The 27190-nt window shown below is 53.6% G+C and overlaps 1 protein-coding gene and 1 pseudogene across 2 annotated transcripts; one reads left to right on the top strand and one right to left on the bottom strand.

Moving 5' to 3' along the window:
• Positions 1–20969: 20969 nt before the first annotated feature.
• Positions 20970–21512, top strand: LOC147959923 (secreted RxLR effector protein 161 pseudogene; annotated as a pseudogene).
• A 2639-nt stretch (positions 21513–24151) lies between these two features.
• LOC125524204 (protein LOL4) lies at positions 24152–26177 on the bottom strand. 2 transcript variants are annotated; one of them, XM_048689277.1, is made up of 5 exons: positions 26004–26177; positions 25588–25743; positions 25293–25426; positions 24617–24685; positions 24152–24504 (listed from the first exon to the last, which is right to left on the bottom strand). In XM_048689277.1, exons 2-5 carry the CDS (start codon positions 25739–25741, stop codon positions 24463–24465), a joined length of 399 nt encoding a protein of 132 aa, XP_048545234.1. In that variant the 5' UTR covers positions 25742–25743; positions 26004–26177; the 3' UTR covers positions 24152–24462. The 2 variants fall into 2 exon arrangements, with proteins under 2 accessions (XP_048545234.1, XP_087393118.1); XM_087536992.1 differs by lacking the exon at positions 26004–26177.
• Positions 26178–27190: the final 1013 nt, after the last annotated feature.

Below are 27190 nucleotides of genomic sequence, written 5' to 3'. Positions count from 1 at the left end.
TATAAAGGTGCTCTACAGGTGTCTCCGAAGGTACTTGTTGGGTTGGCGTATTTCGAGATTAGGATTTGTCACTCCGATTGTCGGAGAGGTATCTCTGGGCCCACTCGGTAATGCACATCACTATAAGCCTTGCAAGCATTGTAACTAATGAGTTAGTTGCGGGATGATGTATTACAGAATGAGTAAAGAGACTTTCCGGTAACGAGATTAAACTAGGTATTAATATACCGACGATCGAATCTCGGGCAAGTAACATACCGATGACAAAGGGAACAGCATATGTTCTTATGCGGTATGACCGATAAAGATCTTCGTAGAATATGTAGGAGCCAATATGGGCATCCAGGTCCCACTATTGGTTATTGACCAGAGAGGTGTCTCGGTCATGTCTACATAGTTCTCGAACCCGTAGGGTCCGCACGCTTAACGTTCGTTGACGATATAGTATTATATGAGTTATGTATGTTGGTGAACGAATGTTGTTCGGAGTCCGGGATGAGATCACGGACATGATGAGGAAGTCCGGAATGGTCCGGAGATAAAGTTTGATATATGGGATAATAGTGTTTGGTCATCGGAAGGGTTCCGGAATTCACCGGAAGGGGTTCCGGATGTTTCCCGAAATGTTTGGGTACGAGAACACTTTATTTGGGACAAAGGGGAAAGCCCACAAGGTTTTTGGAAAGCGCAAAAGGAAGTTTTGCGGAGTCCAGGGGCCAGACGCTAGGGTCCCTGGCGTCTGGGTCCAGACGCCAGGAACCCGGGCGTATGTCCCTGGAGTCCGAGAAGGACTCTTGCCTTTCGGGTGAAACCGACTTTGTGGAGGCTTTTACTCCAAGTTTGGACCCAAAGGCTCAACATATAAATAGAGGGGTAGGGCTAGCACCCAGGACACATCAAGAAACACCAAGCCGTGTGCTGGTACCCCATCCCCTCTAGTTTATCCTCGGTCATAGTTTTCGTAGTGCTTAGGCGAAGCCCTGCGGAGATTGTTATTCACCAACACCGTCACCATGCCGTCGTGCTGCCGGAACTCATCTACTACTTCGCCCCTCTTGCTGGATCGAGAAGGCGAGGACGTCACCGAGTTGAACGTGTGCAGAACTTAGAGGTGCCGTGCTTTCGGTACTTGGATTGGTCGGATCGTGAAGACATACGACTACATCAACAACGTTGATATAACGCTTCCGCTTTCGGTCTACGAGGGTACATATACATACTCTTCCCTCTCGTTGCTATGCATCACCATGATCCTGTGTGTGCGTAGGAATTCTTTTGAAATTACTACGTTCCCCAACATCCGGGACCCGCGTTGCTAGTATTCGTCGACTCCCTTGCCGGGAGTGGGTCGACTCGGTCGTGGGCCTCGGCAAGGCCCACGACTTTCTTCCTTACGGACTATATAAGAAGGCTCTGGCCACTGAAGTAACCTAGTTCAGTTCACTCACTCCCTCTTGCGTGACCTAGCCGTCATCCATTGTTCCTCACTCTGTGTCGGAGTAATGGGCCACGGGTAGGCCAACCCGAGCCCCAGAACCTTTCAAGACATCGGGGCAGGCTGCGCCCCTCAAGACCCCAGGACGAAGAGCCGCCTCCTGAGGAGTCGACGGCAAGACGGTCGACTGCCCGCTCACGGCCGAGTCCCAGGGACGACTTCAGGATAAAGCCGACTCCCGACGGGCGACTTCCAGAGAAGCCGGCTTTGGGGAGTCGGCCTGCGACTCCAACAAACCCCATGACCTCATCAAGGGGGACGAGGCAGGGGCGTGGCTACAGCGAAGCCCACCCCCGCCCCTCACCAAGGGCAGGCATGGCCACAACACGCCGTACCCCGGAAGATCTCTGTGCGGCGTGGCACTGTTGCCATGCCGGCCCTGACATCAGCACCGCAGGGCCGAATCCTGCACCCACGACGGCCTGTCTGTACGGCCTAGAGGCAGCAGGCCCCACCAGTCAGTGAGACCTCGGGAGACGGCAGGAGAACCACCAGTCGGACCCGTCGGGAGTCGGCCCGGGGGAGTCGACCGAGCCCTCCCCCGGGGCCCACGCACCATTAATCAAGATGTGATGGGGAGTGGCAACAGTGATCGCCCGCCAGGCGGCGGGGCTGTTGCCACGACCTCATGATCAAGCCCGTGTCATCAGAAGCATGGCTACAGTAATCAGTAGCCGGCAAGACCCGCCTGCGGCGGACGCGGCCTGTCGGCTCCGTACCAGGCCAGTCGGCGGGCCCCGCCAGTCGGCGGGCCCCAGCGGTCGGCAGAGAAGACGGAGGCCAGAGGCACTAACGGCTGGGCCTGCGTCCAGCCGGATTACCATTGTACCCCTGGGGGTAGGCCTATATAAACCCCCCAGGGCACCCATGCAAAGGGTGGGAACCTATTAGCTCTAGACCAGATCATATAGAAGGGAGAGAGCTAGCGTTGCCCTCTCCTACCTCCAAGAAATAGCTCAAGGAGCAACCGTGTAAACACTTGGTCATAGTGATCATGCGGAGACCCCGCAGAGCAGCAGTAGGGGTATTATCTCCTCGAAGAGCCTTGAAGCTGAGTAAGATTCACCGGCGTGCATGTCTTCGCCTCATCCCGTTTCCAGGCACCGGCGACGTTCTACTCGCCCCCACCATGATAAGCCATCCTTTGGCATATGTCGCACCAAACCCCCGACATTTGGCGCCCACCGTGGGGCCTGGTGCACCGCCGTCCGGAGATCTGTTCTGGACGGGAACCCTTCTCCTCCCTGGCGAGCGCATCCAGTCAGGCACGCCAGACGGAGTTTGCACCGACACACTAAGAGGCGTCGAGATCGCCTGCGCGGTCAGCTCCTTGGCCGAACTTGTCGGCAAGGTCCGCCTCTCCGATGAAACTGCATCTAACGCGGGCACGGGCGGCCCCGAGAACCTCCTCGCGGGCCTCCTCGATCAACTCCATGTTTCCGGCGAGCCTGCCGTAGACTTGGAGTCCGTAGGCTCCACCGACCTGATGCTGGTCGACTCCGACACCGCATCGCTTGACGCGTTCCCCACCAATGTGGTGGTCTACGACGAACCTCTCCCCCGCGCAGAGAGCAACGGAAGCACCGTCACCGAGGTGCTAGTCATCAGTCATGACGAGCTCCCCGGCGGAGGAGCGCACGACTCACTCGGCGCGACGCTGCAAGACCTAACTGCGCCCATTCTGGAAGACGCTGACGCAGAGACGTTGGAGGTGCGCCGCCTTCAGCTCGTTGAAGGCGCGAAGAAGCTGGCCAGTATGAGGTGCTTGTCAGAAGCATACCAGCGGGAGATGGATCGCGCCGTCGGCGGCTCGCCGGCCCCGGTGGGGCCCAGCCGCCTTGGCGCGGTCCGGCAGCGCGGTGTAGCCATCACCAACCTGTTTGGGGCAAGCCGCCCTGTGTACGCTACACCAGCGGAGAACATCCGAGCCGCCCAGGCAGCGGCGGACGAGCTGGACAATTTCGAGGGCAAAGAGCGCCGCCTCATGATGGAGCGAGTCCAGCGGCTTCTTGACGCGGCCGCCGCGCAGAACGAGGCCGGCTGCCGCACGGAGGCGCGTCAATGGCCCAACGACGACCTTCACCGAGATCAAGGTGCGACATCTCGGACGCCGACTGGCGGCGCCCGAGGAAGAAGAGACAAGGAGCCGACTGTCAGCCACAGTCGGACTCGCATTACCATAGAGCGCGACCGAGACGGCCGCCCAAGAGTAGTGGAACGACGGGACGACTGTCCGCCTCCCCCTCCCCGCAAGGAGAGGCGAGTCTCCCCGCTGCCTGTTGACCATCCGACTCTCGGTGACCGCCTTGGCCGCCGAGAGGGAGTTGGAGAGAATGACGCCCGCCACCGGATCGACCGACTTCACCGATCCTTAGCGCTGGAAGAAGAAGATGAGCTGGGTCCGCCTTGTTTCGGGCCCCGCATTCGGGACGAGCCCTTTCCTAGAGGGTTCACGCTCCCAAGAGACACGCCCAAGTATACCGGCTCCGTGAAGCCGGAAGACTGGCTAGTCGACTACTCCACGGCTGTCAGCATAGCAAACGGCAACAAGCGTGTCGCCGTAAAGTACGTTCCGCTCATGCTCCAGGGCACGGCCCGGACATGGCTGAACAGCCTAAAGCCCCGCAGCATCAACAGCTGGGTCGACTTCACCGAAGCGTTCGTTCGCAACTTCACCAGCACATACAAGCGTCCTCCAAGCCTCGTCAGCTCTCCTTGTGCGTGAAAGGCCCCGACGAGTCGACTCGCGATTACCTCACGCGTTGGGCAGAGCTCCGGAACTCCTGCGAGGGCGTGCACGAGGTGCAGGCCATCGAGTACTTCACAGCCGGGTGCAGAGAAGGCACCCTCCTCAAGCACAAGCTCCTTTGCGACGAGCCAGAAACCCTCGACGAGCTGCTGATCATAGCGGACAAGTACGCCACGGCCGACTCCTCCATGAAGGCGGATATTCAAATCAGCACAACTGGCAAAGTGGCTCCTCAAGCTCCAAGAACTCCGGCGGCAGACGCCGGCCGGCGACAACAGCAGGGCGACAACAAGCGCAAGGCCCCGCAGCCGGCTTCCAGCAGCCGGCAGGTCGCGACCGTTGGAGCCCAGCAGCCAGATGAGCAGCCCCCGCCCAAGCGACAGAAAGGCGGCAAGCCAAACTGGTTGCCGGCCTTCTCCTATGAGCAGACCTTGGATGGACCTTGCAAGTTCCACAACGGCGCAAAGCCGTCGAATCACACCACCCGGAAGTGCCACTGGCTCACCAGGATCGCCAAGGGAGACGACCTCCTGCCTCCCCCGCCTGCTGGGCAGCCGCCTCCGCCTCCGCCCCAGCAGCCGGCTGTCAGGCCAGTCGGTGCAGTACAAGACGAATACCCTGAAGAACATAGAGCCTATGTGGTGTTCACCAGTGTGGCTGATGATTGACGCAGCAGGCGGCTGCAGCGACAAGAGGTGAATGCAGTAGCGTCGGAGACGCCAGAGTTCATGCACTGGTCTGAGAAGCCCATCAGCTGGAGCAGGGCTGACCACCTAGAAGTGATGCCGAGTCCGGGCTCCTATGCCTTGGTCCTGGACGCCACCTTTGCTACGGACAGACGATCCGCGCGTTTCTCGCGAGTTCTGATAGACTGAGGCAGCAACATCAATATCCTGTACAAGGACACCATGGAGAAGTTAGGAATCAAGCAAAGACAGCTTCAGAAAAGCCGAACTGTGTTCCACGGCATTGTTCCTGGGCTTTCCTGCTCGCCAATCGGCAAGATCCTGATGGACGTCCTCTTTGGAGACAAAGATCACTTCCGTAGAGAGCCTGTTTGGTTTGAGGTGGTGGATCTTGAGAGCCCATACCATGCGCTGCTTGGCCGACCTGCCTTGGCCAAGTTCATGGCGGTCCCCCACTACGCCTACCTCAAGATGAAGATGCCCAGTTCTAGGGGAATTCTAACTGTGGCTGGCGACTACCGGAAGTTGTCTGCTTGCGCAGCTGAGAGCAGTCAGCTGGCCGAGTCCCTGGTAATCGTGGCTGAGAAGCAGCTCCTTGAGCGAGTTGTGGCGATGGCCGGCAAGCAGCCTGAGGCATCGCCCAACCCAAAAGAGTCGGAGGCTGAGGGTTCGTTCAAGCCGGCCAAAGAGACAAAGAAGATTCCCTTGGATCCGGAGCACCCAGAGAGGTACGCTGTCGTAGGTGCAAACCTCGAAAGCAAATAGGAAGGCGAGCTCGTCGATTTCCTCTGTGAGAATCGGGACATCTTCGCATGGTCCCCCAAAGACATGCCAGGTGTACCGACGGAATTCGCCGAGCACAAGTTACATGTCCGATCTGATGCAAAGCCGGTCAGGCAGCCCCTGCGCCGCTTATCAAAAGAGAAGAGAAGAGTTGTCGGAGAAGAGATAGCCCGACTCCTAGCAGCCGGCTTCATTATGGAAGTGTTCTTTCCAGAATGGCTAGCAAATCCGGTCCTGGTACTAAAGAAGAACAAGCAGTGGCGAATGTGTATTGACTACACGAGCCTCAACAAGGCCTGCCCCAAGGACCCATTTGCTTTACCAAGAATCGATCAGGTGATAGACTCCAAAGCCGGATGCGAGCTGTTGAGTTTTTTGGATGCATACTAAGGATATCACCAGATCAAGCTAAACCCAGCTAACAGACTGAAGACCGCCTTCATCACGCCGTTTGGAGCCTTCTGCTACCTCACCATGACGTTCGGCTTAAGGAACGCCAGCGCCACCTTTCAGCGTTGCATGCAGAAGTGCCTCCTCAAGCAGCTTGGCAGGAATGCCCACGTTTACGTGGACGACGTGGTGGTGAAGACGGAAAAGCGTGGAACACTGCTGGAAGACCTCAAGGAGACTTTTGAGAACCTGCGCCGGTTCCAGATCAAGCTCAACCCCGAGAAGTGTGTATTCGGAGTACCAGCCGGTCAGCTCCTTGGCTTCTTGGTCTCTGAACGCGGCATAGAATGCAACCCAGTAAAGATCAAGGCCATTGAGAGAATGGAGGTACCCAGCCGGCTGCTGGACGTGCAGAAGTTCACCGGTTGCTTGGCGTCCATCAGCCGATTCATCAGTCGGCTGGGCGAGAAAGCTCTCCCCTTGTACCAACTCATGAAGAAGACCACTTTTTTCGAGTGGAACCATAAGGCGGACGAAGATTTTCACCAGTTGAAGAAGATGCTGACTACTCCACCCGTCCTGGCGGCTCCGACTCCCAAGGAACCTATGCTCCTGTACATCGCCGCCACCAGCTGGGTAGTCAGCACGGTCATTGTAGTGGAATGCAAGGAGGAAGGCAAGGCGCTACCTGTCCAGAGACCGGTATATTACCTGAGAGAGGTACTGTCGACCTCCAAGCAGAAGTACCCCCACTACCAGAAGATGTGCTATGGCGTACACTTTGCTGCCAAGAAATTGAAGCCTTACTTTCAAGAGCATCCAATCACGCTGGTCCGCACGGCCCCGCTTGCCGAGATCATTGGTAGCCGAGATGCTTCTGGCCGAGTGGCCAAATGGGCCATAGAGCTGGCTCCCTACACCATCCACTACCAGCCCCGCACCGCCATCAAGTCACAAGCACTGGCCGACTTCCTCGTCGACTAGGCCGAGACCCAGTACCTACCTCCAGCACCTGATTCCACCCATCGGCGGATGCATTTCGACGGCTCCAAGATGCACACTGGCTTGTGAGCCGGCGTCGTCCTCACCTCTCCCAAAGGCGACAAGCTCAAATACGCGCTGCAAATCCACTTTGCCGCCTCCAATAACGTCGCCGAGTACGAGGCGCTTATTCACGGGCTCCGTCTTGCCAAAGAACTTGGCACCGCCGGATCTTGTGTTATGGCGACTCGGACTTAGTAGTCCAGCAATCATCTAGCGACTGGGACGCGAAAGATGCAAACATGGCGAGTTACTGTTTCCTCGTGCAGCAACTCAACGTGTATTTCGAAGGGTGCGAGTTCCTCCATGTGCCAAGAAATGACAACGACCAAGCAGATGCATTGGCACGAATCGGCTCTACCCGCCAAGCGATACCATCCGGTGTCGCCCTTCAACGCCTCCTCAAGCCGTCTATCAAGCCTTCACCAGAATCAGACTCCATTTTTGTGCCAGCTCCTCCCGAAGACGTCGGATCCGACTCCAGAGCTCCGGCAGTTGGTACGAGGATTTTGGCGGAAGACCCCAAAGCTGCCACAGTCAAACCCGGCCCGGGGACTGCGGTGGCGGACTCGAAGACTCCAGAACTTGGCCCAAGGACCGCGCCAGTCGGCCCGGGGACTTCATCAACCCAGCAAGCGGCTGTTGACTCCAACCCACCGCCTCCCAGCCAAACTACCCTCGTCCAAGTCGCAGTTCTGGCAGTCAAAGAAATAGCAGCACCCTCATGGGCCCAGCCCATCCTCAAATTCCTGGTGAACAAAGAGCTGCCGACCGATGAAACCTCAGCTCGGCAAATACAACGCCGGGCGGCAGCCTACACCATAGTCAACAAAGAGCTGGTCAGGCGCAGCGTCACTGGTGTCTACTAGTGCTGCGTAGAGCCAGAGCAAGGCCAAGTGATTCTCAAAGACAACCATCAAGGCGAGTGCGGCCACCATGCAGCTTCAAGAGCACTCATCGCCAAAGCCTTTCGACACGGTTTCTTCTGGCCAACTGCCTTGGAAGAGGCCAAGGAGTTGGTCCAAAAATGCAAAGGGTGCCAGAAGTTCAGCTCCAAGCCGCACCAACCAGCTTCTGCACTCAAGACCATCCCCATTTCCTGGCCTTTCACAGTTTGGGGTCTAGACATGGTGGGACCATTCAAAACAGCACGAGGTGGTTTAACTCACTTACTTGTCTCAGTGGACAAGTTCACCAAGTGGATAGAAGCAAAGCCAATCAAGAAGCTGAACGGTCCGACTGCCGTAACTTTCATCTCCGATATCACAATTCGGTACGGCATACCACACATCATCATCACCGACAACGACACAAATTTCGCCAAAGGCGCCTTGGCCCGTTTCTGCGCAACACAGGGCATCCGACTGGACCTAGCGCCCGTCGCCCATCCGCAGTCAAACGGCCAAGTGGAGCGAGCAAATGGCCTCATCCTATCTGGCATCAAGCCTCGGCTGATCGAGCCTCTGGAGCGCTCGGCTGGCTGCTAGCTCGACGAGCCGCCAGCCGTCCTTTGGAGTCTGCGCACAACTCCAAACAAGTCAACCGGCTTGATGCCCTTCTTCCTCGTCTACGGTGCCGAAGCCGTCATCCCAATGGACATAGAGTTTGACTCCCCACGAGTCACCATGTACACCGAGGAGGAAGCAGAAGAAGCACTGCAAGACGGCGTTGATCTGCTGGAAGAGGGACGGCTGTTGGCACTCAGCCGGTCCAGCATCTACCAGCAGAGCCTGCGCTGATACCACAACAGGAAGGTCAGGCCAAGATCTTTCCAAGAAGGCGTCCTTGTGCTCCGGCTGATCCAGCGAATAGCCGGCCAGCACAAGCTGTCGGCGCCTTGGGAAGGCCCTTTCATCATCAGCAAAGTACTGGGCAACGATTCCTACTACCTGATTGACGCTCAGAAGCCCCGAGCACGCAAGAGGGACGACTCCGGCAAGGAGACAGAGCGGCCATGGAATGCAAATCTCCTCCGAAGATTTTACAGTTGATGCAGTATGTACCACGCTACCTTTTGTATTAAAGTACCAAGACTTCGGGCCCCCCGAGACAAGCTCGGGGACTGCCCTCTTTTGTCTGTATGATAAAAATTATGACTGCGAGTATGTTACTCCTTTTTATGCCGTTTGGCACCGGGCTCGACAAGTCGGCCCGGGGACTTGCCGCCTTGCACTATGAAATGCTTCCTGCAGTCGGACAAGTAGTGTGTAAACGCCTAAACCGTCTCCTGTCAGAAGCCGCAGCTCGCAGAGCGACTGTACGGTGGGCAGCAGTAAGGTAGAATGGGCATTCGCATGAAAAATGGCTAAGGACTCAAAGCATAAAACATAGCTCAAGACAGCTTCTAGCCTTTTTCGCAAAACCGACTCTCGAATAGTCGGATTGCCGTATTCTATCCAACTTGCTCAAAAACTCTTGAAAACGGCTAAGTACTTGCTTTCCCAAAGTAGCCAAGCACTTGATCCAGCGACAGTCCGCAGAACGGCTGTCCGATTGGCAAGGCAGGCAACTAAGAGAAAGCGGCAAAGGAAAAAAGCCAAAAGAGCCATGAGCAAGAAAAGATAGAACTCAGATAAATATATTTACATAACATAGGCCCTTGGCCGAATTTTCGAGCAGAGGTTCAAAATACACCCCGCGGGTGGAATTGTGCGAATTAACAAGTTCTTCAAAGACTACTGAAGCATACAAAACAAAGATACAGTGGCAACTTAGGAAGCAGCAGACGGATTCGGAGGGTCGGAGGAGGCGCCAGCACCAGGCGTCGGGGCGGGCGGCTGGCTAGTCTCGGCTTGATCGCCTCCGGCGGCAGTCGGGTCGGTCGCACGCGGCTCGTTGCTGGAGGCACGGTCGAGCTGAGGCTGGCCGTCTGCTCCATCTTCTGGTGCCTCCGCCTCGCCTCTGTCCTCTGCCTCGCCCTCTTCCTCGACGCTGGAGCCAATCACCTCCGCCGAGTCCTTGCTGTAGTCTGGGTTCATCCCAAACCACTCTGGCGGTACCTCCTCGCCGTCTTCAGACCGCTCGGGGACGAAGATGCTAGTGTCGGTGTACTCAGCGATCACCGCAGCATGTTTGACGAGGGCGTCTTCCATGGCTGCCAGCTCCGGCTGGGCCTCCGACCAAAGCGTGGCCAGCCAGTCTAGGTCCAGCCCCGGATACCATGCCTTGACGAACTCCAAGGCCCGGCGTGCTCCATCTCGGGACGAAGAGCCCTTCCAGGCCTCAAGACGACCAGCCGCGACCTCCAGCCAGTCGGCCGTCAGGCTGGGGGTGCGCGGAGCCTGCATATCCAGCCACAGGGCGACAATCGCCTGGGCACCGACACGCTGAAGCCGACGCAGCATCCGGTGAGCCGGCCGAAGGCGAGCCTCGATGCTCATGATGTGCTCGTCAAGAGTTTGGGGGGCGTCGGCGGCAATCTCTGCACCCTCCGCCCTCCGACCTTCACGGTCAGCCTCGATGGCTTGGATGGCGGCCTGCGACTGCCCAGGGAAGAAGTCTGCAAAGATAGGAAGAAACGAAGAAGCAAGTCAAAAACCAGGAGTCGGCACGACTTAAATCGGCAGCTCGAAGAAAGAAAATAAAGAAACTCACCATCAACGATGTCTTCAATCTCGTGGAAGCTGGAGGACAGCAGCGCCTCCTTGTCAGACCAGGAGGGGCGCTCGCTCGCGAACTCGGCCAAGAGGGCGGTTTCCGTCTCCTCCGCCTCCCTCTGCGTCTTCACAAGCAGCTCCTTCTGCTCTGCCAATTGAGTGGCCAGCAGATCGTGCTCCGTGGCGAGCTTGCTGCACTCCTCCTCTTTGGCACGCAAAGCAGAGTTGGCGTCGCTCAGCTGCTGTTGAAGAGCAGCGTTGGCCCCTGAGAAGAAGAAAGAAAGAAGGCGTCAAGTCATCAGTAAAGAAGGTCGCCGGGGAGATCCGGCCCGACTGCTCAGCAGTCGGCCCGAATCTCGGGGACTATAGCCCGCGGGTGCGCCAGCGCGCCCCCGCGAAGAAGGAAAAGGACTTACTCCGGCTCTCCGACAGATCGGCGGTCCACTTGCCCAGCTCTTCAACGTTACGGTTGAAGGCAGTGACGCGGAGGTCGTGGTAATCCTGCGATGAATATTTCAGACAAAAAGTTAATACCCAAAGTTCATCAATTGGAGTTCCGGGCTGCCTGCTCAGCTGCCAGCCCGAAACTCGGGGACTAAACCCAGTGGGTGCGCTGGCGCGCCCCACAGAGAGGAACAAGAAAAACAAAGACCGAAGGGAAAAAACATACCCGGACGGCTGCCCGCGACGCCAGGAATGCCTTGGTGCAACTCTGGAGAGTGTCGCCCTCAGCGTGAAGCTTTGCCTGGATGTCCAGGAGCGCCTGGTTCAGCGGCCCTGTGCCGCCTCCTCGCACCCACCCAATGGGTGCGGCGCTCGTCGCCTCAGCGTCTGGGATCGCCAAGCTGGCGGTGCCGGCTTCCAGGGGGCGGGGTGCCGAAGTCGCCTTCTCCAGACGGTGGCGCGTTGGCGAGCCGACTTGGAGGAGTAGCCTCGCCACGGCCTCATCTTCGGTCGGCGGCACCGGAGGGTCCGCTGGCTGCTTGCCTTGCGCACCTTCAGACGGCGGCGGAGGCGGCGGCGGAACGTTCACGTCCGGCGTAGAGGGGTCGCCGCCTTCCCTCTCCACGACGGGGTTCTCCCCGCCGGCCTCCCCAGTCTGCCCCGTGAACTCCGAAGGCGGCGGCACAGAGTTCAACGGGGTGACGAACACCGCCGACTGGCGGCGTGCGGCTTCCTCAGCCTGCCGCTTCATCACGGCGGCGGCTTCGGCCTCCGCCCTGTTAGCCTCCGCCTTCTCCAGGCGGAGGGCCTCTTCTTCGTTGCGCTTCTCCTGCACATTCCGCTCCGTCGCCTCCCGGAGGTCAGCAGCGGGGTCAATCCGCCGAGTGGTGGCGGACGTCTCCGCTGACCCCATGACGGAGGCGGTGGTGACCCTCTCAAGAGTGAGGGGAGCCCTGAAGCAAGAGGATCAAGCGAAGACTCAGACAAAGTCACAAAGAAAGAATAAAACTTTGAAGACAGAATACTCACGCGGAGACCAATGGCGGCTTCTTCACTTCCTTACGGAAGCGGATGGCCTTCGCAGCCGCCTCGTCCCGCCGAGTCACCGCCGCCGAGCCCTTGGGCTTCTTTGGCCGACTGCCGAACAAGGTCGGCACGGCCCTGCGCTTCTTCTCGCCGCCTGGAGCGCCCGGCGCGGCAGAAGAGCCCGCGCCAGGCTAGCTAGCTCCTAGCCGATGGCGAGGGGCGACTTCTCCCTCGGCGTCGTCGTCAGGCCAGTCGGCAAAAGTGGCCGAGGGGCTGAAGTCGCCTGCTGTTCCTCCTCCTCCCTCGGCGTCGTCTTCCAGAGCCGCCGCCCCCAGATCGGGGTCGTCGACATCGCTCTCCGCCCGGTCAGCGAGTAACTCGCGGGCCGACCCTAAGGTGCCGGCTGGCGGGTGGAGGAGGGGATTCTAACCAAAGCCGACTGGTCAAAACAAAACTCGGCAAGAAAGAAGACAATCCGAAGAAAGAAAGGAAAGGCGACTCACCACGGGCGGGGGGTTGGCGCGGGAGTACGGCTCCTTGCCGAACCGCCAATCCTCCAGGAGCCTGCTGTCCGAGAGGTAGTTCACCATGAAGGCCACCTCTTCGTGAGGCATGTCCTTGATGCACATCCGACTCGGGTCGCGGTGCCCGCTCATCTGGCATATCATATGGGGGCGGCCTTGGAGTGGGAGAACTCGGCGCGAAACGAAGGCGGCCAGCAGGTCCGGACCAGTCAGACCCTCTGACTGCGTCAGCACTCGGAGTCGCGTGATGGCGCCGGCTCCCGCAGGCGTCAGCGACTTGGCCCGGTACGACCAGTTGGGCAGTCGCCCAGCCGGTGGGCCGGCTTCGAAAGCCGGCAGGTTGACCCAGTCCCCCCTCGCGGAGGCGTTCTTGACGTAGAAGTAGGATCTGTGCCACATCTTCACCGACTTGATCAGCGAGATGGAGGGGAAGGGATTGTCGGCCCCCGACCTTCGCACGACGATGAAAGCGCCGCACTGAGCCGGCACGCCCGCAGCCTGGGTGCCGAGCTTGGAGAAGAAGAACTCCCCCCAGAGCTCGAGGGTGGGGAGGACTCCGAGGAAGCCTTCGCACATGGCAACAAAGGCGGACAGCAGCACCACTGCGTTGGGGGTGAGGTGGTGCGGCTGGAGGCCGTAGAACTCCAGGAAGGATCGGAAGAAACTACTCGCTGGCAGCCCCAACCCGCGCAGGCAGTGCGAGCGGAAGATAACCCGCTCGCCCTCCTGCGGCGCGGGGGAAATCTCCCCCTTCAGCGCAAGACGCACCTGCACGCGATCCTCGCCGGGGAGCCAACGAGTCCGGCGGAGGAACTCGATGTGGTCTTCGTGAACTTCAGAGCCGTCCCAGGTGCCGGAGCGCACTGGGGGAGGCGCGGCGGCGGAGGAAGAACTCATCGCGAGCTGTCACCGCAGCGTTCGCTGGAGCTTGGGCGCGCGGCGGAGTGAAGAAGAAGAGGAAGGAGGAGAGCGAGGAGCAGCAAGAAGGAAGAGAACGAGGAGTAGTGGGAAGGAGGGGCGCGCGTGCCCCCCTCTTCCCCCTACTTATAGCCTCGTGGGCTGCGAAGCCGAGGGGGCAGACGTGGGGATTTACTACGCCCACGACCCCACGACCCCCACGATCCACGATAAAGTTACTACACGCAGTAACTCCACGGGAATCCCAACCGTCCACTGGGGCCGCAGCGGATCCGCTCGGGCGCTGAGGCACGGTAGTGGCGGGCCCCGCCTATGGGCATGTCCCGTCACGCGCGTAGGTTGGCAGGACGGCCTAGCCACGTGCCATCGCGTGACGGGCCTAGAACGGGCGGCGGCCTGGAGGCTTAGTTAGCACGCCACTTAAATTCCGCCGCGACGTTCGAAATACTGAGCGAGACGGAATTGAGTGAGTCCGAGTTGAGCAAGTCCGACTCCTTCCAGTCGGCCCGACAGAAGTCAATCAAAGACCATGTGTTGAGCACCCGGAAAGAGAAACTGCTGAGGCTTCTCGGCCGATCGTCCGCGGCGCCTCACCAGCTTCGGGGGCTACTGTCGGAGTAATGGGCCACGGGTAGGCCAACCCGAGCCCCAGAACCTTTCAAGACATCGGGGCAGGCTGCGCCCCTCAAGACCCCAGGACGAAGAGCCGCCTCCTGAGGAGTCGACGGCAAGACGGCCGACTGCCCGCTCACGGCCGAGTCCCAGGGACGACTTCAGGATAAAGCTGACTCCCGACGGGCGACTTCCAGAGAAGCCGGCTTTGGGGAGTCGGCCTGCGACTCCAACAAACCCCATGACCTCATCAAGGGGGACGAGGCAGGGGCGTGGCTACAGCGAAGCCCACCCCCGCCCCTCACCAAGGGCAGGCATGGCCACAGCACGCCGTACCCCGGAAGATCTCTGTGCGGCGTGGCACTGTTGCCATGCCGGCCTTGACATCAGCACCGCAGGGCCGAATCCTGCACCCACGACGGCCTGTCTGTACGGCCTAGAGGCAGCAGGCCCCACCAGTCAGTGAGACCTCAGGAGACGGCAGGAGAACCACCAGTCGGACCCGTCGGGAGTCGGCCCGGGGGAGTCGGCCGAGCCCTCCCCCGGGGCCCACGCGCCATTAATCAAGATGTGATGGGGAGTGGCAATAGTGATCGCCCGCCAGGGGGCGGGGCTGTTGCCACGACCTCATGATCAAGCCCGCATCATCAGAAGCATGGCTACAGTAATCAGTAGCCGGCAAGACCCGCCCACGGCGGACGCGGCCTGTCGGCTCCGTACCAGGCCAGTCGGCGGGGCCCGCCAGTCGGCGGGACCCAGCGTTCGGTAGAGAAGACGGAGGCCAGAGGCACTGACGGCTGGGCCCGCATCCAGCCGGATTACCATTGTACCCCTGGGGGGTAGGCCTATATAACCCCCCCAGGGCACCCATGCAAAGGGTGGGAACCTATTAGCTCTAGACCAGATCATATAGAAGGGAGAGAGCTAGCCTTGCCCTCTCCTACCTCCAAGAAACAGCTCAAGGAGCAACCGTGTAAACACTTGGCCATAGTGATCATGCGGAGACCCCGCAGAGCAGTAGTAGGGGTATTATCTCCTCGGAGAGCCCTGAAGCTGGGTAAGATTCGCCGGCGTGCATGTCTTCGCCTCATCCCGTTTCCAGGCACCGGCGACGTTCTACTCGCCCCCACCATGATAAGCCATCCTTTGGCATATGTCGCACCAAACCCCCGACACTTTGTGTTGCCTCCTGCGATCCCACCCCGACGACCGCGTGCACGGCTGGTCAGGAGAGCAGGTGCCTCCAGAACCCTGTCGTTCGAGATCCTGCCCGGGAGAACGGCAATAAGGTTTTTGGGGAGCGTCTCGACGCGACTGCTCCCGATCCGTCCCCAACTCCATTCGCCTCTGTTTCCACTAGTTCCTCTGCATCGACACCATGGTCGACGATGCCGCCGCTAAGAAGAAGGCCACGGACGACACCGAGGCTGCTGCCGCCGCCGCGTTGGCCTGGCCAACTGGAGGGTATGATATGTTCATCCCTCGTTTACTCGTACTTATGCTAGCCGTATATGTGCTGTGCTACCTCTTGAGCACTGCGTTGGTTTTTCCCTTGAAGAGGAAAGGGTGATGCAGCAAACTAGCATAAGTATTTCCCTCAGTTTTTGAGAACCAAGGTATCAATCCAGTAGGAGGCTACGCGCGAGTCCCCCGCACCTACACAAAACAAATAAATCCTCGTAACCAACGCGATAAGGGGTTGTCAATCCCTACACGGTCACTTACAAGAGTGAGATCTGATAGATATGATAAGATAATATTTTTGGTATTTTATGATAAAGATGCAAAGTAAAATAAAAGGAAATGAAAATAACTAAGTGTTGGAAGATTAATATGATGGAAGATAGACCCCGGGGCCAGAAATGGCTCATTGTCGGGAGTCAAATCTTGACTTGACTTGGTGCGAATCTCCCCGGCAACGACGCCAGAAATCCTTCTTGCTACCTCTTGAGAACTGCATTGGTTTTCCCTTGAAGAGGAAAGGGTGATGCAGCAAAGTAGCGTAGGTATTTCCCTTAGTTTTTGAGAACCAAGGTATCAATCCAGTAGGAGGCTACGCGCGAGTCCCTCGCACCTACACAAAACAAATAAATCCTCGCAACCAACGCGATAAGGGGTTGTCAATCCCTACATGGTCACTTACGAGAGTGAGATCTGATAGATATGATAAGATAATATTTTTGGTATTTTTATGGTAAAGATGCAAAGTAAAATAAAAGGAAATGAAAATAACTAAGTATTGGAAGATTAATATGATGGAAGATAGACCCCGGGGCCATAGGTTTCACTAGTGGCTTCTCTCGAGTGCATAAGTATTTTACGGTGGGTGAACAAATTACTGTTGAGCAATTGACAGAATTGAGCATAGTTATGAGAATATCTAGGTATGATCATGTATATAGGCATCACGTTCGAGACAAGTAGACCGACTCCTGCCTGCATCTACTACTATTACTCCACACATCGACCGCTATCCAGCATGCATCTAGAGTATTAAGTTCATAAGAACAGAATAACGCTTTAAGCAAGATGACATGATGTAGAGGGATAAATTCATGCAATATGATAAAAACCCCATCTTGTTATCCTCGATGGCAACAATATAATACGTGCCTTGCTGCCCCTACTGTCACTGGGAAAGGACATCGCAAGATTGAACCCAAAGCTAAGCACTTCTCCCATTGCAAGAAAGATCAATCTAGTAGGCCAAACCAAACTGTTAATTCAAAGAGACTTGCAAAGATAACCAATCATACATAAAAGAATTCAGAGAAGATTCAAATATTGTTCATAGATAAACTTGATCATAAACCCACAATTCATCGGTCTCAACAAACACACTGCAAAAGAAGATTACATCAAATAGATCTCCACGAGAGAGGGGGAGAACATTGTATTGAGATCCAAAAAGAGAGAAGAAGCCATCTAGCTAATAACTATGGACCCGAAGGTCTGAGGTAAACTACTCACACATCATCGGAGAGGCTATGGTGTTGATGTAGAAGCCCTCCGTGATCGATGCCCCCTCCGGCGGAGCTCCAGAACAGGCCCCAAGATGGGATCTCATGGATACAGAAAGTTACGGCGGTGGAATTAGGGTTTTGGCTCCGTTTTTGATCGTTTGGGGGGTACGTAGGTATATATAGGAGGAAGGAGTATGTCGGTGGAGCAACAGGGGGCCCACGAGGGTGGAGGGCGCGCCTGGGGGGGGGGGGGGGTAGGCGCGCCCCCTACCTCGTGGCTTCCCTGTTGGTTGCTTGACGTAGGGTCCAAGTCTCCTGGATCATGTTCGTTCCAAAAATCACGTTCCCGAAGATTTCATTCCGTTTGGACTCCGTTTGATATTCTTTTTCTGCAAAACTCTGAAATAGGCAAAAAATAACAATTCTGGGCTGGGCCTCCGGTTAATAGGTTAGTCCCAAAAATAATATAAAAGTGGATAATAAAGCCCATTAATGTCCAAAACAGAAGATAATATAGCATGGAGCAATAAAAAATTATAGATACGTTGGAGACGTATCATGCTGCTCATAGAAGGTTCGATTCTATGTTCTATACGTGCTAGTATGCTTAGGTATCAGATGCATACCTTTTATGCCATGCTTACTATTTACTCGTGGATAAGTCTAATCGGAAAAGTGCTAATATTTCCAACAATCCAAAAACCTTATTTTAGGCACTTTTCGATTCAAGGCTTTGCTGCTACTCTGAAACCGGAAAAGCTTACCAGGATGCATTTTAAGCATTGGCAGACTAGGACCACCTTGTGGCTCACAACGATGAACGTGTTCTAGGTTGGTGGTGTGTCCCTCACAGAAATGATTGCTCCTGAACAGGAGAAGGCGTTTAGGGAGGCAACCACAATATTTCTGGAAGCAGTTCTAAGTGTGATTGGAGACAAGTTGGTTGACGCCTATATTCATATGGTGGTTGCCAAAAACTTGTGGGATGCGCTCGAAGTCAAATTCGGCGCAACTGATGCTGGTAGTGAGCTGTATGCCATGGAGCAGTTCCATGATTACATGATGGTTGATAACCGTTCTGTATTGGACCAGGCTCATGAGATACAGTGCATTGCTAAGGAGCTGGAGCTCCTGAAGTATGAGTTATCGGACAAGTTTGTCGCGGGTTGCATTATTGCAAAACTCCCTCCTAGTTGGAGGAACTTTGCTACTTCTCTCAAGCACTTGAGACGTGAATTCTATGTTGAGGATGTCATTGGTCATCTCAGTGTTGAGCAGAACTCGAGAGCAAAGGACTCACACGTGAAAGGGGCAGAGGGTTCTTCTAGCGCCAATGTGGTGCAGAAAAACTTCCACAAGTTCAAGGGAAAGAACTCTATCCAGCAGAATACTACCTTTAAGAAGAAAGGTAAGAAGAAAGACAAAAAGAGAGATGGCTGCTTTACTTGTGGTTCAGATGAACATTGGGCAAACAAGTGCCCAAACAAGTAAAAGAAGCCATCACAGGACTCCAAGTCTGTGAATGTCACTCTAAGCAACAATGATGCGGCATCTGGGTATGGTAATCTGTTTACCATACTTTCAGTCTGTCAGTCCACCGATTGGTGGATTGACACTGGGGCCAATATTCATGTGTGTGCTGATGTGTCTTTGTTTTCTTCCTACCAGGTCGCACGAGATTGTTTCTTCCTGATGGGGAATGGCTCGCATGCTTCTGTTCATGGTGTTGGCACGGTAGATCTGAAGTTTACTTCGGGAAAGATCGTGCAACTGAAGAACGTGCAGCATGTCCTTGCCATAAAGAAGAATCTCGTTAGTGGCTCCCTTCTATGTAAAGAAGGGTTTAAGTTAGTATTTGAGTCTAACTAAGTAGTCGTATCTCGGTATGGACTATTTGTTGGAAAAGGATATGATTGTGGTGGTTTGTTCCGCCTTTCCCTGGAGGATTTCTGTAATAAAGTCGTGAACCAAATTCATTCTAATGTGAACGAATCTGAGGTTTGGCATTCACGTCTTTGTCACATAAATTTCGGTTGTATGACGTGGCTAGCTAAGATGGATTTAATCCCGAGTTTCACTTTAGCCAAAGGCTCTAAGTGCCATGCGTGTGTGCAAGCTAAGCAACCTCGTAAGCCTCACAAGCCTGCGAAGGAGAGACACCTGGCACCTCTAGAGCTCATACATTCAGATCTCTGTGAGATGAATGGTGTGTTGACTAAAGGTGAAAAGAAATACTTCATGACTCTGATTGATGATTCCACTAGATTCTGCTATGTGTATTTGTTAAATACTAAGGATGAGGCTCTACACTACTTTAAAGTCTATAAGGCTGAAGTTGAGAACCAACTTGAGAAGAAAATAAAACGAGTCCGGTCTGATTGTGGTGGAGAGTACTTTTCTAATGAGTATGATTTATTCTGTCAGAACATGGTATTATTCATGAGAGGACGCCTTCCTACTCACCCCAGTCAAACGGGGTTGCCGAACGAAAAAACCGTACTCTAACTGATTTGGTTAATGCCATGTTAGATACATCGGGTTTATCCAAGGCATGGTGGGGGAGGCTGCATTGACATCTTGTCATGTCCTGAATAAAGTTCCCACAAAGGATAATGAGACTACTCCCTATGAGCAATGGGAAAAGAAAAGAACTACACTCTCTTACTTGCGCACTTGGGGCTGTTTGGCGAAAGTCAACGTGCCGATAATCAAAAAGCACAAGATGGGACCAAAGACCGTGGACTGTGTTTTTCTTGGCTATGCCAAGCATAGCACTGGCTATAGATTTCTAGTGGTGAAATCTGAGGTACCTGACCAGAAGGTCGGTACAATTATAGAGTCTAGGGATGCTACATTCTTTGAGGATATTTTCCCCATGAGAGATATGCAAAGCAATTCTAGACTGGAATTTGATGAGACTCCTGAACCTGCTATTCTGATGGAATATTATGAACATAAAAGTGATAAGAGTTCCACGGAGGATGACGAGGAAGCTCCTGTTAGGAGCAAGAGACAGAGGACTGCAAAGTCCTTTGGTGATGATTTCCTCGTGTACCTCGTGGATGATGATACTCTCAGCTCCATTTCCGAAGCTTATGCATCTCCGGATGCTGACTACTGGAAGGATGCGGTCCGTAGTGAGATGGATTCCATCTTGGCTAACGGGACATGGGAGATCACTGATCGTCCTTATGGTTGTCAACCATTAGGATGTAAGTGGGTGTTCAAAAAGAAGCTTAGGCCCGATGGTACTGTTGAGAAGTACAAGGCTAGGCTTGTGGCCAAGGGTTATACCTAGAAAGAATAAGAGGATTTCTTTGACACTTATTCACCTGTGGCTAGACTGACAACCATTCGAGTGTTACTCGCCTTGGCTGCCTTGCATGGTCTTCTCGTTCATCAGATGGACGTTAAGACAGATTTCCTTAACGGAGAGCTAGACGAGGAAATTTACATGCAACAGCCAGATGGCTTTGTAGTAAATGGTCAGAAAAGAAAGGTGTGTAAGCTAGTGAAATCTCTGTATGGCCTGAAACAAGCACCTAAGCAATGGCATGAGAAGTTCAACACTACTCTGACATCCGCTGGCTTTGTTGTGAACGAAGCTGACAAATGTGTATACTATCGCTATGGCGGGGGCGAATGAGTTATACTGTGTCTGTATGTCGACGACATACTGATATTTGGGACCCACCTCAAGGTCATTGAGGAGGTCAAGTCTTTTCTATCTCACAACTTTGAGATGAAGGACCTGGGTGTGGCTGATGTTGTCCTGAACATCAAGCTACTGAGAAATTCTGAGAGTGGAATTACACTTTTGCAATCCCACTATGTTGAGAAGATTTTGAGCCATTTTGGATATTCGGACTGCAAACCTTCTGCAACACCATATGATCCTAGCGTGCGGATTCGAAAGTTCGAAGGCACGGTTGTAGATCAATTAAGATATTCTCGAGTGGTTGGTTCACTGATGTACCTAGCATGTGCTACTCGTCCTGACATCTCATTTGCTGTGTGCAAACTGAGCCGTTTCGTTTCCAATCTGGGAGATGTGCATTGGCATGCTGTTGAGCGGGTGATGCGTTATTTGCAAGGTACTGCGAACTATGCAATTCACTATTCTGGGTACCCGACGGTACTTGAGGGGTATAGTGATTCGAATTGGATATCTGATGCTGATGAGATGAAAGCTACAAGTGGACATGTCTTCACACTTGGTGGTGGTGCTGTTTTATGGAAGTCTTGCAAGCAGACGATCTTAACCAGATCGACTATGGAAGCATAACTCACAGCATTAGACACATCATGCGTCGAAGAAGAATGGCTTCGAGAGCTTTTGATGGATTTGCCGGTGGTTGATAAACCAGTGCCGGCTGTCCTTATGAACCGTGACAATCAAACAGTGATTGCCAAGGCTAAGAGTTCAAAGGACAACATGAAATCCACAAAGCACATAAGAAGAAGATTGAAATCTGTCAGAAAATCAAGAAACTCCGGAGTAATAGCGTTGTATTATATCCAGATGGCCAAGAATCTGGCAGACCCTTTTACGAAAGGGCTATCACGGATTGTGATAGAAAATGCATCGAGGGAGATGGGTATGAGACCCACGTAAGTTGCCATGGGGGTAACCCAACCTATGTGATCGGAGATCCCGTGAATTGGGACCCGGGAAAACAATCCAGCGGTCAACTAAGGAGAGTATCCTTAATAAACCCACTCCGTTGGAGATGCAGTAATACTCTCAATTCTGTAAGGCAGGCTGACTTTTGTCTTAATGTGTTGCAAAACTTATGTAAGCAAGATGCTAACCTACAGAGCATTCTTTGGAGGAACACACCTATGTGAGCCCGACTGCTGGTCACAGTCTATGAGATTGGGTAATCTCTAGTAAACTCGTGAGAAGGTACGGAGTATGACTAATAAGCTCCACCCGTGGGGTTTAGCCTATGATAGCCATGTATCAGCTGACAATAGGCGAAACTTCTGCACGCCAAACTGACAATTCAAAGCATAGTCTATTGTTGAGTTGTGAAGAAGTCTAATCCTGTTGCTCTAGGTGGAAGTTCAACTTAATAGTCTCCACTGAAAATTCTGGTATATCAAACATTGTTTGAAACAGTTGACAAACTTATGTGCCTCGAGATCTGGTGGGGGATTGTTGGATTAGGGATGGGCTTAGGCCCATATAAGATACTAATCCCTGGTTAATCTTGAGGCCCATGTATGAGATGGCAGGTGGTGGAAAGTTTAGTCCCACCTTGCTAGTTGAGGAGAGTTGAGACCCCTTTATAAGGGTTGCTCTACCACTTGCCATTGGGAGCTTGGGAATAGGAGTGGTACACGCGCGCTCCTCCTCCGCCGACCGCCTCGCCTGAACACGACACGCGCGCGGGTTGCGGGAATGAGCCGAGCCGAAGCTTACTTTTACCGCTCAAGAACGAGTTAATTAATCATGTATTAATTAACGAGTCGCTAACATGTGGCTGCCACTGTCCAAGACGTTGGACCGTGGGCTGACTTGCGTTGCCGTCGACTCCCTTGCCGGGAACAACGACTCCCTTGCCAGGAGTGGGCCGACTCGGTCGTGGGCCTCGGCAAGGCCCATGACTTTCTTCCTTACGGACTATATAAGAAGGCTCTGGCCAGTGAAGTAACCTAGTTCGGTTCACTCACTCCCTCTCGCTTGACCTAGCCGCCATCTACTGTTCCTCACTCTGTGCTGCCTCCAGCGGTCCCATCCCGACGACCGCGTGCACGGCTGGTCGGGAGAGTAGGTGCCTCCGGAACCCTGTCGTTCGAGATCCTGTCCGGAAGAACGGCAATAAGCTTTTTGAGGAGCGTCTCGACGCGACTGCTTCCTATCCGTCCCCAACTCTGTTCGCCTCTGCTTCCATTATAATCCCGGCGAGACCATTTATGTTGCACGTTCGCAATAGGCGAAGGAACCAGTCCTTGCAAAAGAAAAGAAGTGGAGAAACCAGAACTGCGTGCACACCTCTCCTGCCAGGAAGGTCCGGAGCGCCCCCCAAGAATACGATTGAATTGTTCAATTGAGTTGAAAATGATATTGTCTCAGGAGCAAGTTGTTAAGTAGAATAATACAAGTGCACTTGGAAGCATACAACATGCACGTGAGTTCCACGTCGAAGAGAGGAAGAGATCCTGTTTTCTTTACGGAATTCTGTCTGGTTGGTGGCCAATTGGTGGTGTTCCATCCATGCTGTTTTCTTTTTGAGGCAATTCCATCCATGCTGTTGAAATTGCCAGAATGCAAGTTTCAGCCTCGGTTCAGGTGGCCCCGACTTTCCTGGGCCCGGGTAACATTTCCTATTTCTTTTGAAGTCGGCCCACTCTGACCCAGAGCCTTAAAATCTCAGATAACAGAAATACATTATTCTGTTTCTTTTCATCCCGAAAAATAATACGTATACAATACTATTTAGTCATGTGATTTTTTGTATATATAAATTACTCGTGGTTTCTTTTCTAGGCCTTGGGTTGGGCCAGGCTTTGGATGGGCCATGTCCTGCATGCTTATGCTTTGGCTGGCCTTGATTCACTAGGGTTTGTACTGATCCCTCAAAAAAAAAAAAAACTAGGGTTTGTACTGTAACTGTAGAAGCCTAGCCCTAGTGTTATCCATGGGCTATCTTCAACGTTCAAAACCTGAACTGCCGGCGCTGTAAAGATGAATACATCTGGCTCTTCTTCCTGTGAACAGTCAAAAAGAAGCAGGCATCCATTATTCCGTCATCATCTTTTCGCTGCACAGTAGTTTCAGGTTTTCAACTGAAGAATCAGAGCCCCAAGTGCAAAGTCGACTCAGCATGTCGATCGGTAAGCCGGCCGAAAAGAAATTTCCGAAAAGGATAAAACAAAAAGGAGAGGGGGAGAGAGAGAGAGAGAGAGAGAGAAAATTCCTGGACATAATGCTTTTTTGCATTCCTTTTTCTTAAGAGCACATCATAGGCTAGCACATAGCCAGCATATTTACATTTTCAGAAAGAAGCACAAACATGGCACATTTCAGAGATCCATTTTTTTTCTTTTTCTCCTTCTCTTCCATTGCCTCTTTTCCTACTGTTTCTCTTGTTTATATCAAGCTTCAAAACACACTTGATTTTAACATTTATCTGACGATGACGACGACGATGATGACGATGATACAGATTCACCAAGGGCATGCATCATTAACCAGACCCTTGGGGATAAAACCAAGAATTCCTTCTTGGTCATCTTTTCCATGAGGTGACACCGACCGCCACATTGCTGACCTGAACCAGACGCAGACAAATTCAGTAAATTACATAGATAATTTCTTTGCCATAACTAGCGATGAAAATAGAGGGTTTTGGTAGAGTGTTAGCTAGAGATGAGGCTGGTTACCAGTTTGCCCTTGTCGTTCATTGTCCTGGGATTCTCCACGAGAACTGTCTGAGGCCGGGCATGGGCATCCTGCAAGTAGCACGAACAAAGTTTAGCTAGAGAATAAAGCCGGCTGGCGCCGCCATCAACCTTTGACAATAAGTTTCAGATTGTTTGGCCGATGATCGATTCCAATGGACCACTGGTACGTATGTAATTTTCAGACAGTTTGATAACACGGATGGTTCAGAGAATTTGATAACACGAATGGTCCAGAGAATTTGATAACACGAATGGTCCAGAGAATTTGAATGCTAGTCTGTGGTACGTACTCCTACGTAGCTAATCGTCTACTATTATTCTCAGGTACTTGCCTATCTGAGCAGTGGGAACTGATTCCATGACGAAGCCATGGAGCAATCTGAACCTACCATAGTGGTGATCTTTTCAAGAAATTTTGATGCAACAGGAGAGGGTGATCGCACAATGCATGGCCCCATGTAGCTTTGGACCACACAAATATCTCCGTAAACTGATTCTTTGTGCGGGAAACCGTGCCGACTAGTAGCTACAACGTTGCGTTCGAAAATATCACGTGGCATTCTAGACATGCATAGACATAGCCTCTAAGAGAAGTTTGTTTTCAAAGATCATGTCACTGATTACAGAAGGCATGGTACGATTTAGCTCTGCTTACCGGAGGAGCTGAGGAGCCCTGGGCTCTGACAGGGTTGACGTGCTGGCAGTTGGCGCACCCCACGGTGGAGGCCCCCGGCGGATACATGAGCGTTGTCCGGCACCGGCCGCATGTCAGGTGGGCGATTTGGCTCGCTGCGAATTCACAGACGAATACCAATGTCAGTTCAGTTGAATGCAACAAGCAGCTAGCTAGTTAGGTGAATGCAACTCCATTGCAGCAGCAACACCAACACTGCTGGTGCGTGTGAGTTGCAGAAATGGCAGGGTCTATATATATATGTATGGGAAAGTACCTGATCTGGTGGAGTTGACCCTGTTGCACCCGGAGCAGCGTACGTTGGCGGCGCCGCGGTTGTACAGCACCAGGCTGAAGCAGCCGTTGCAGATGAGCTCCGACATGGTCGCTGTCTCCGTTTGGTAGTTGACCGACGAGGTGCACCTAGGCATGCCTGCAGATTACATCCGTCGTTGTTAACGACACACACACATACACACATTGATTCTGCTTACGTAGGAGTATATATATATATGCAAATATGCAATGCATGCTCGATCAGTACAACTATATATGTAGCCATGCATGCATCAAGAAAAGAGCCGCAGAAGGCTATAGATAAATTTTGCAGAAAGAAGCACTCCTATTTTTTGTCCTGGCAGCTACATGCGTACATCATATCGATCTAGGAGGATCGACAGCATTGAGACATACCAAGCAAAGAACCCAACAAGCGGCTTGCTCCGATCGCCGAAGCGCTGAGAGAGAGGTGCGTGGGTGAGAGGGGGAGGTGGAAGAAGTACGTAGCCAAGGAGATGAGAGATGAGGGAGAGAGAGAGAGAGAGAGAGAGAGCTGGGCGAACTCCACGGTGGCAAGAAACGTCTCGGGGGCGTGCAATTTATGGGCGAGGGATGGCGGGGTGATGGATGGATTTGCTGGCTAGGATATATTCGCGGAATCCGAGAAACCGCCGGGCCGGGTCGGCGACGATGGTGGAAGGGATGGATGCCTTTCGGATATGGCCGAATTGCTGTCTCTGCCCCTCCTCCAATTCCATACTGAGAGAGAGAGAGAGAGAGAGAGAGAGAGAGAGATTGCTTTGGTTCGTTTCTCTCCCTATCGTCGAATCTTTCCTTTCTCACTCCTACGCGACGCGCCAATAATTCATTCGTCGTTCATTCCTCCCGCCCGCGTCCAGCTCTAGCTTGGTTTCCTTTCTTTCCGTTTCCTTTAGCTTACATAATTATTAATCTCCTATGCTAGTTTGATTCGATGCTCCATCCTTTGGTCTTCAATTGAGTCCGCTGCGTTTGAGTTCCGCTTGGCCGCGCGCACCCCCTCCCAAGTCCCAACTAACTAATCAACTTCCCAGCTGAATTCATTATTGTTACTCCTACTGTTGTCAGTTAGAGCACTCTAGCTGCTCCCCTAAAACCGGTTAGAGAAAAAAAATCGGTTTTTCTCCTCTAACTGACACCTAGCCGAAGCCCAGAAATATTTTAGAGTTAATTTTTTACTTGAGTGTCATCCAACTCTTATATTCACTCCTCACGGCTACGGAGTAAAATTCAACCGTGCCTCTCCACATCTCCTCCACCCAATCCCAACCGCCCAATCTACGTCGGTGAGTCCCGCACCCACTCCGGCACCGATAATGGCCCGATGCCGCCGCCGCCGCTCCCCACCGCCCATCCGCACCACATATCCGCGCCACCACAAGTGGTCCCGAGGCCGTGGCCGTGCCGCCGCTTCTTCCTCCCGCGGACGCCTGCGCCGCTTCTCCGAGCTCCTGCCATCGTCGCTGCCACAGAGTTAGTACATCGGCGTGCGACAGCGGAATTGAGTGTCGGTGGCCAAGATAACAGGTCGACACACCCACAAGAAAATCTGGATTGAACCT

Source organism: Triticum urartu, chromosome 7A (assembly GCF_056163025.1).
Source record: "Triticum urartu cultivar PI428250 chromosome 7A, HENAU_Tu73, whole genome shotgun sequence".
NCBI classification, from domain to species: Eukaryota; Viridiplantae; Streptophyta; class Magnoliopsida; order Poales; family Poaceae; genus Triticum; species Triticum urartu.
Note: the sequence above shows the minus strand (reverse complement) of the source record. Positions and strands in the feature narration are given on the sequence as shown.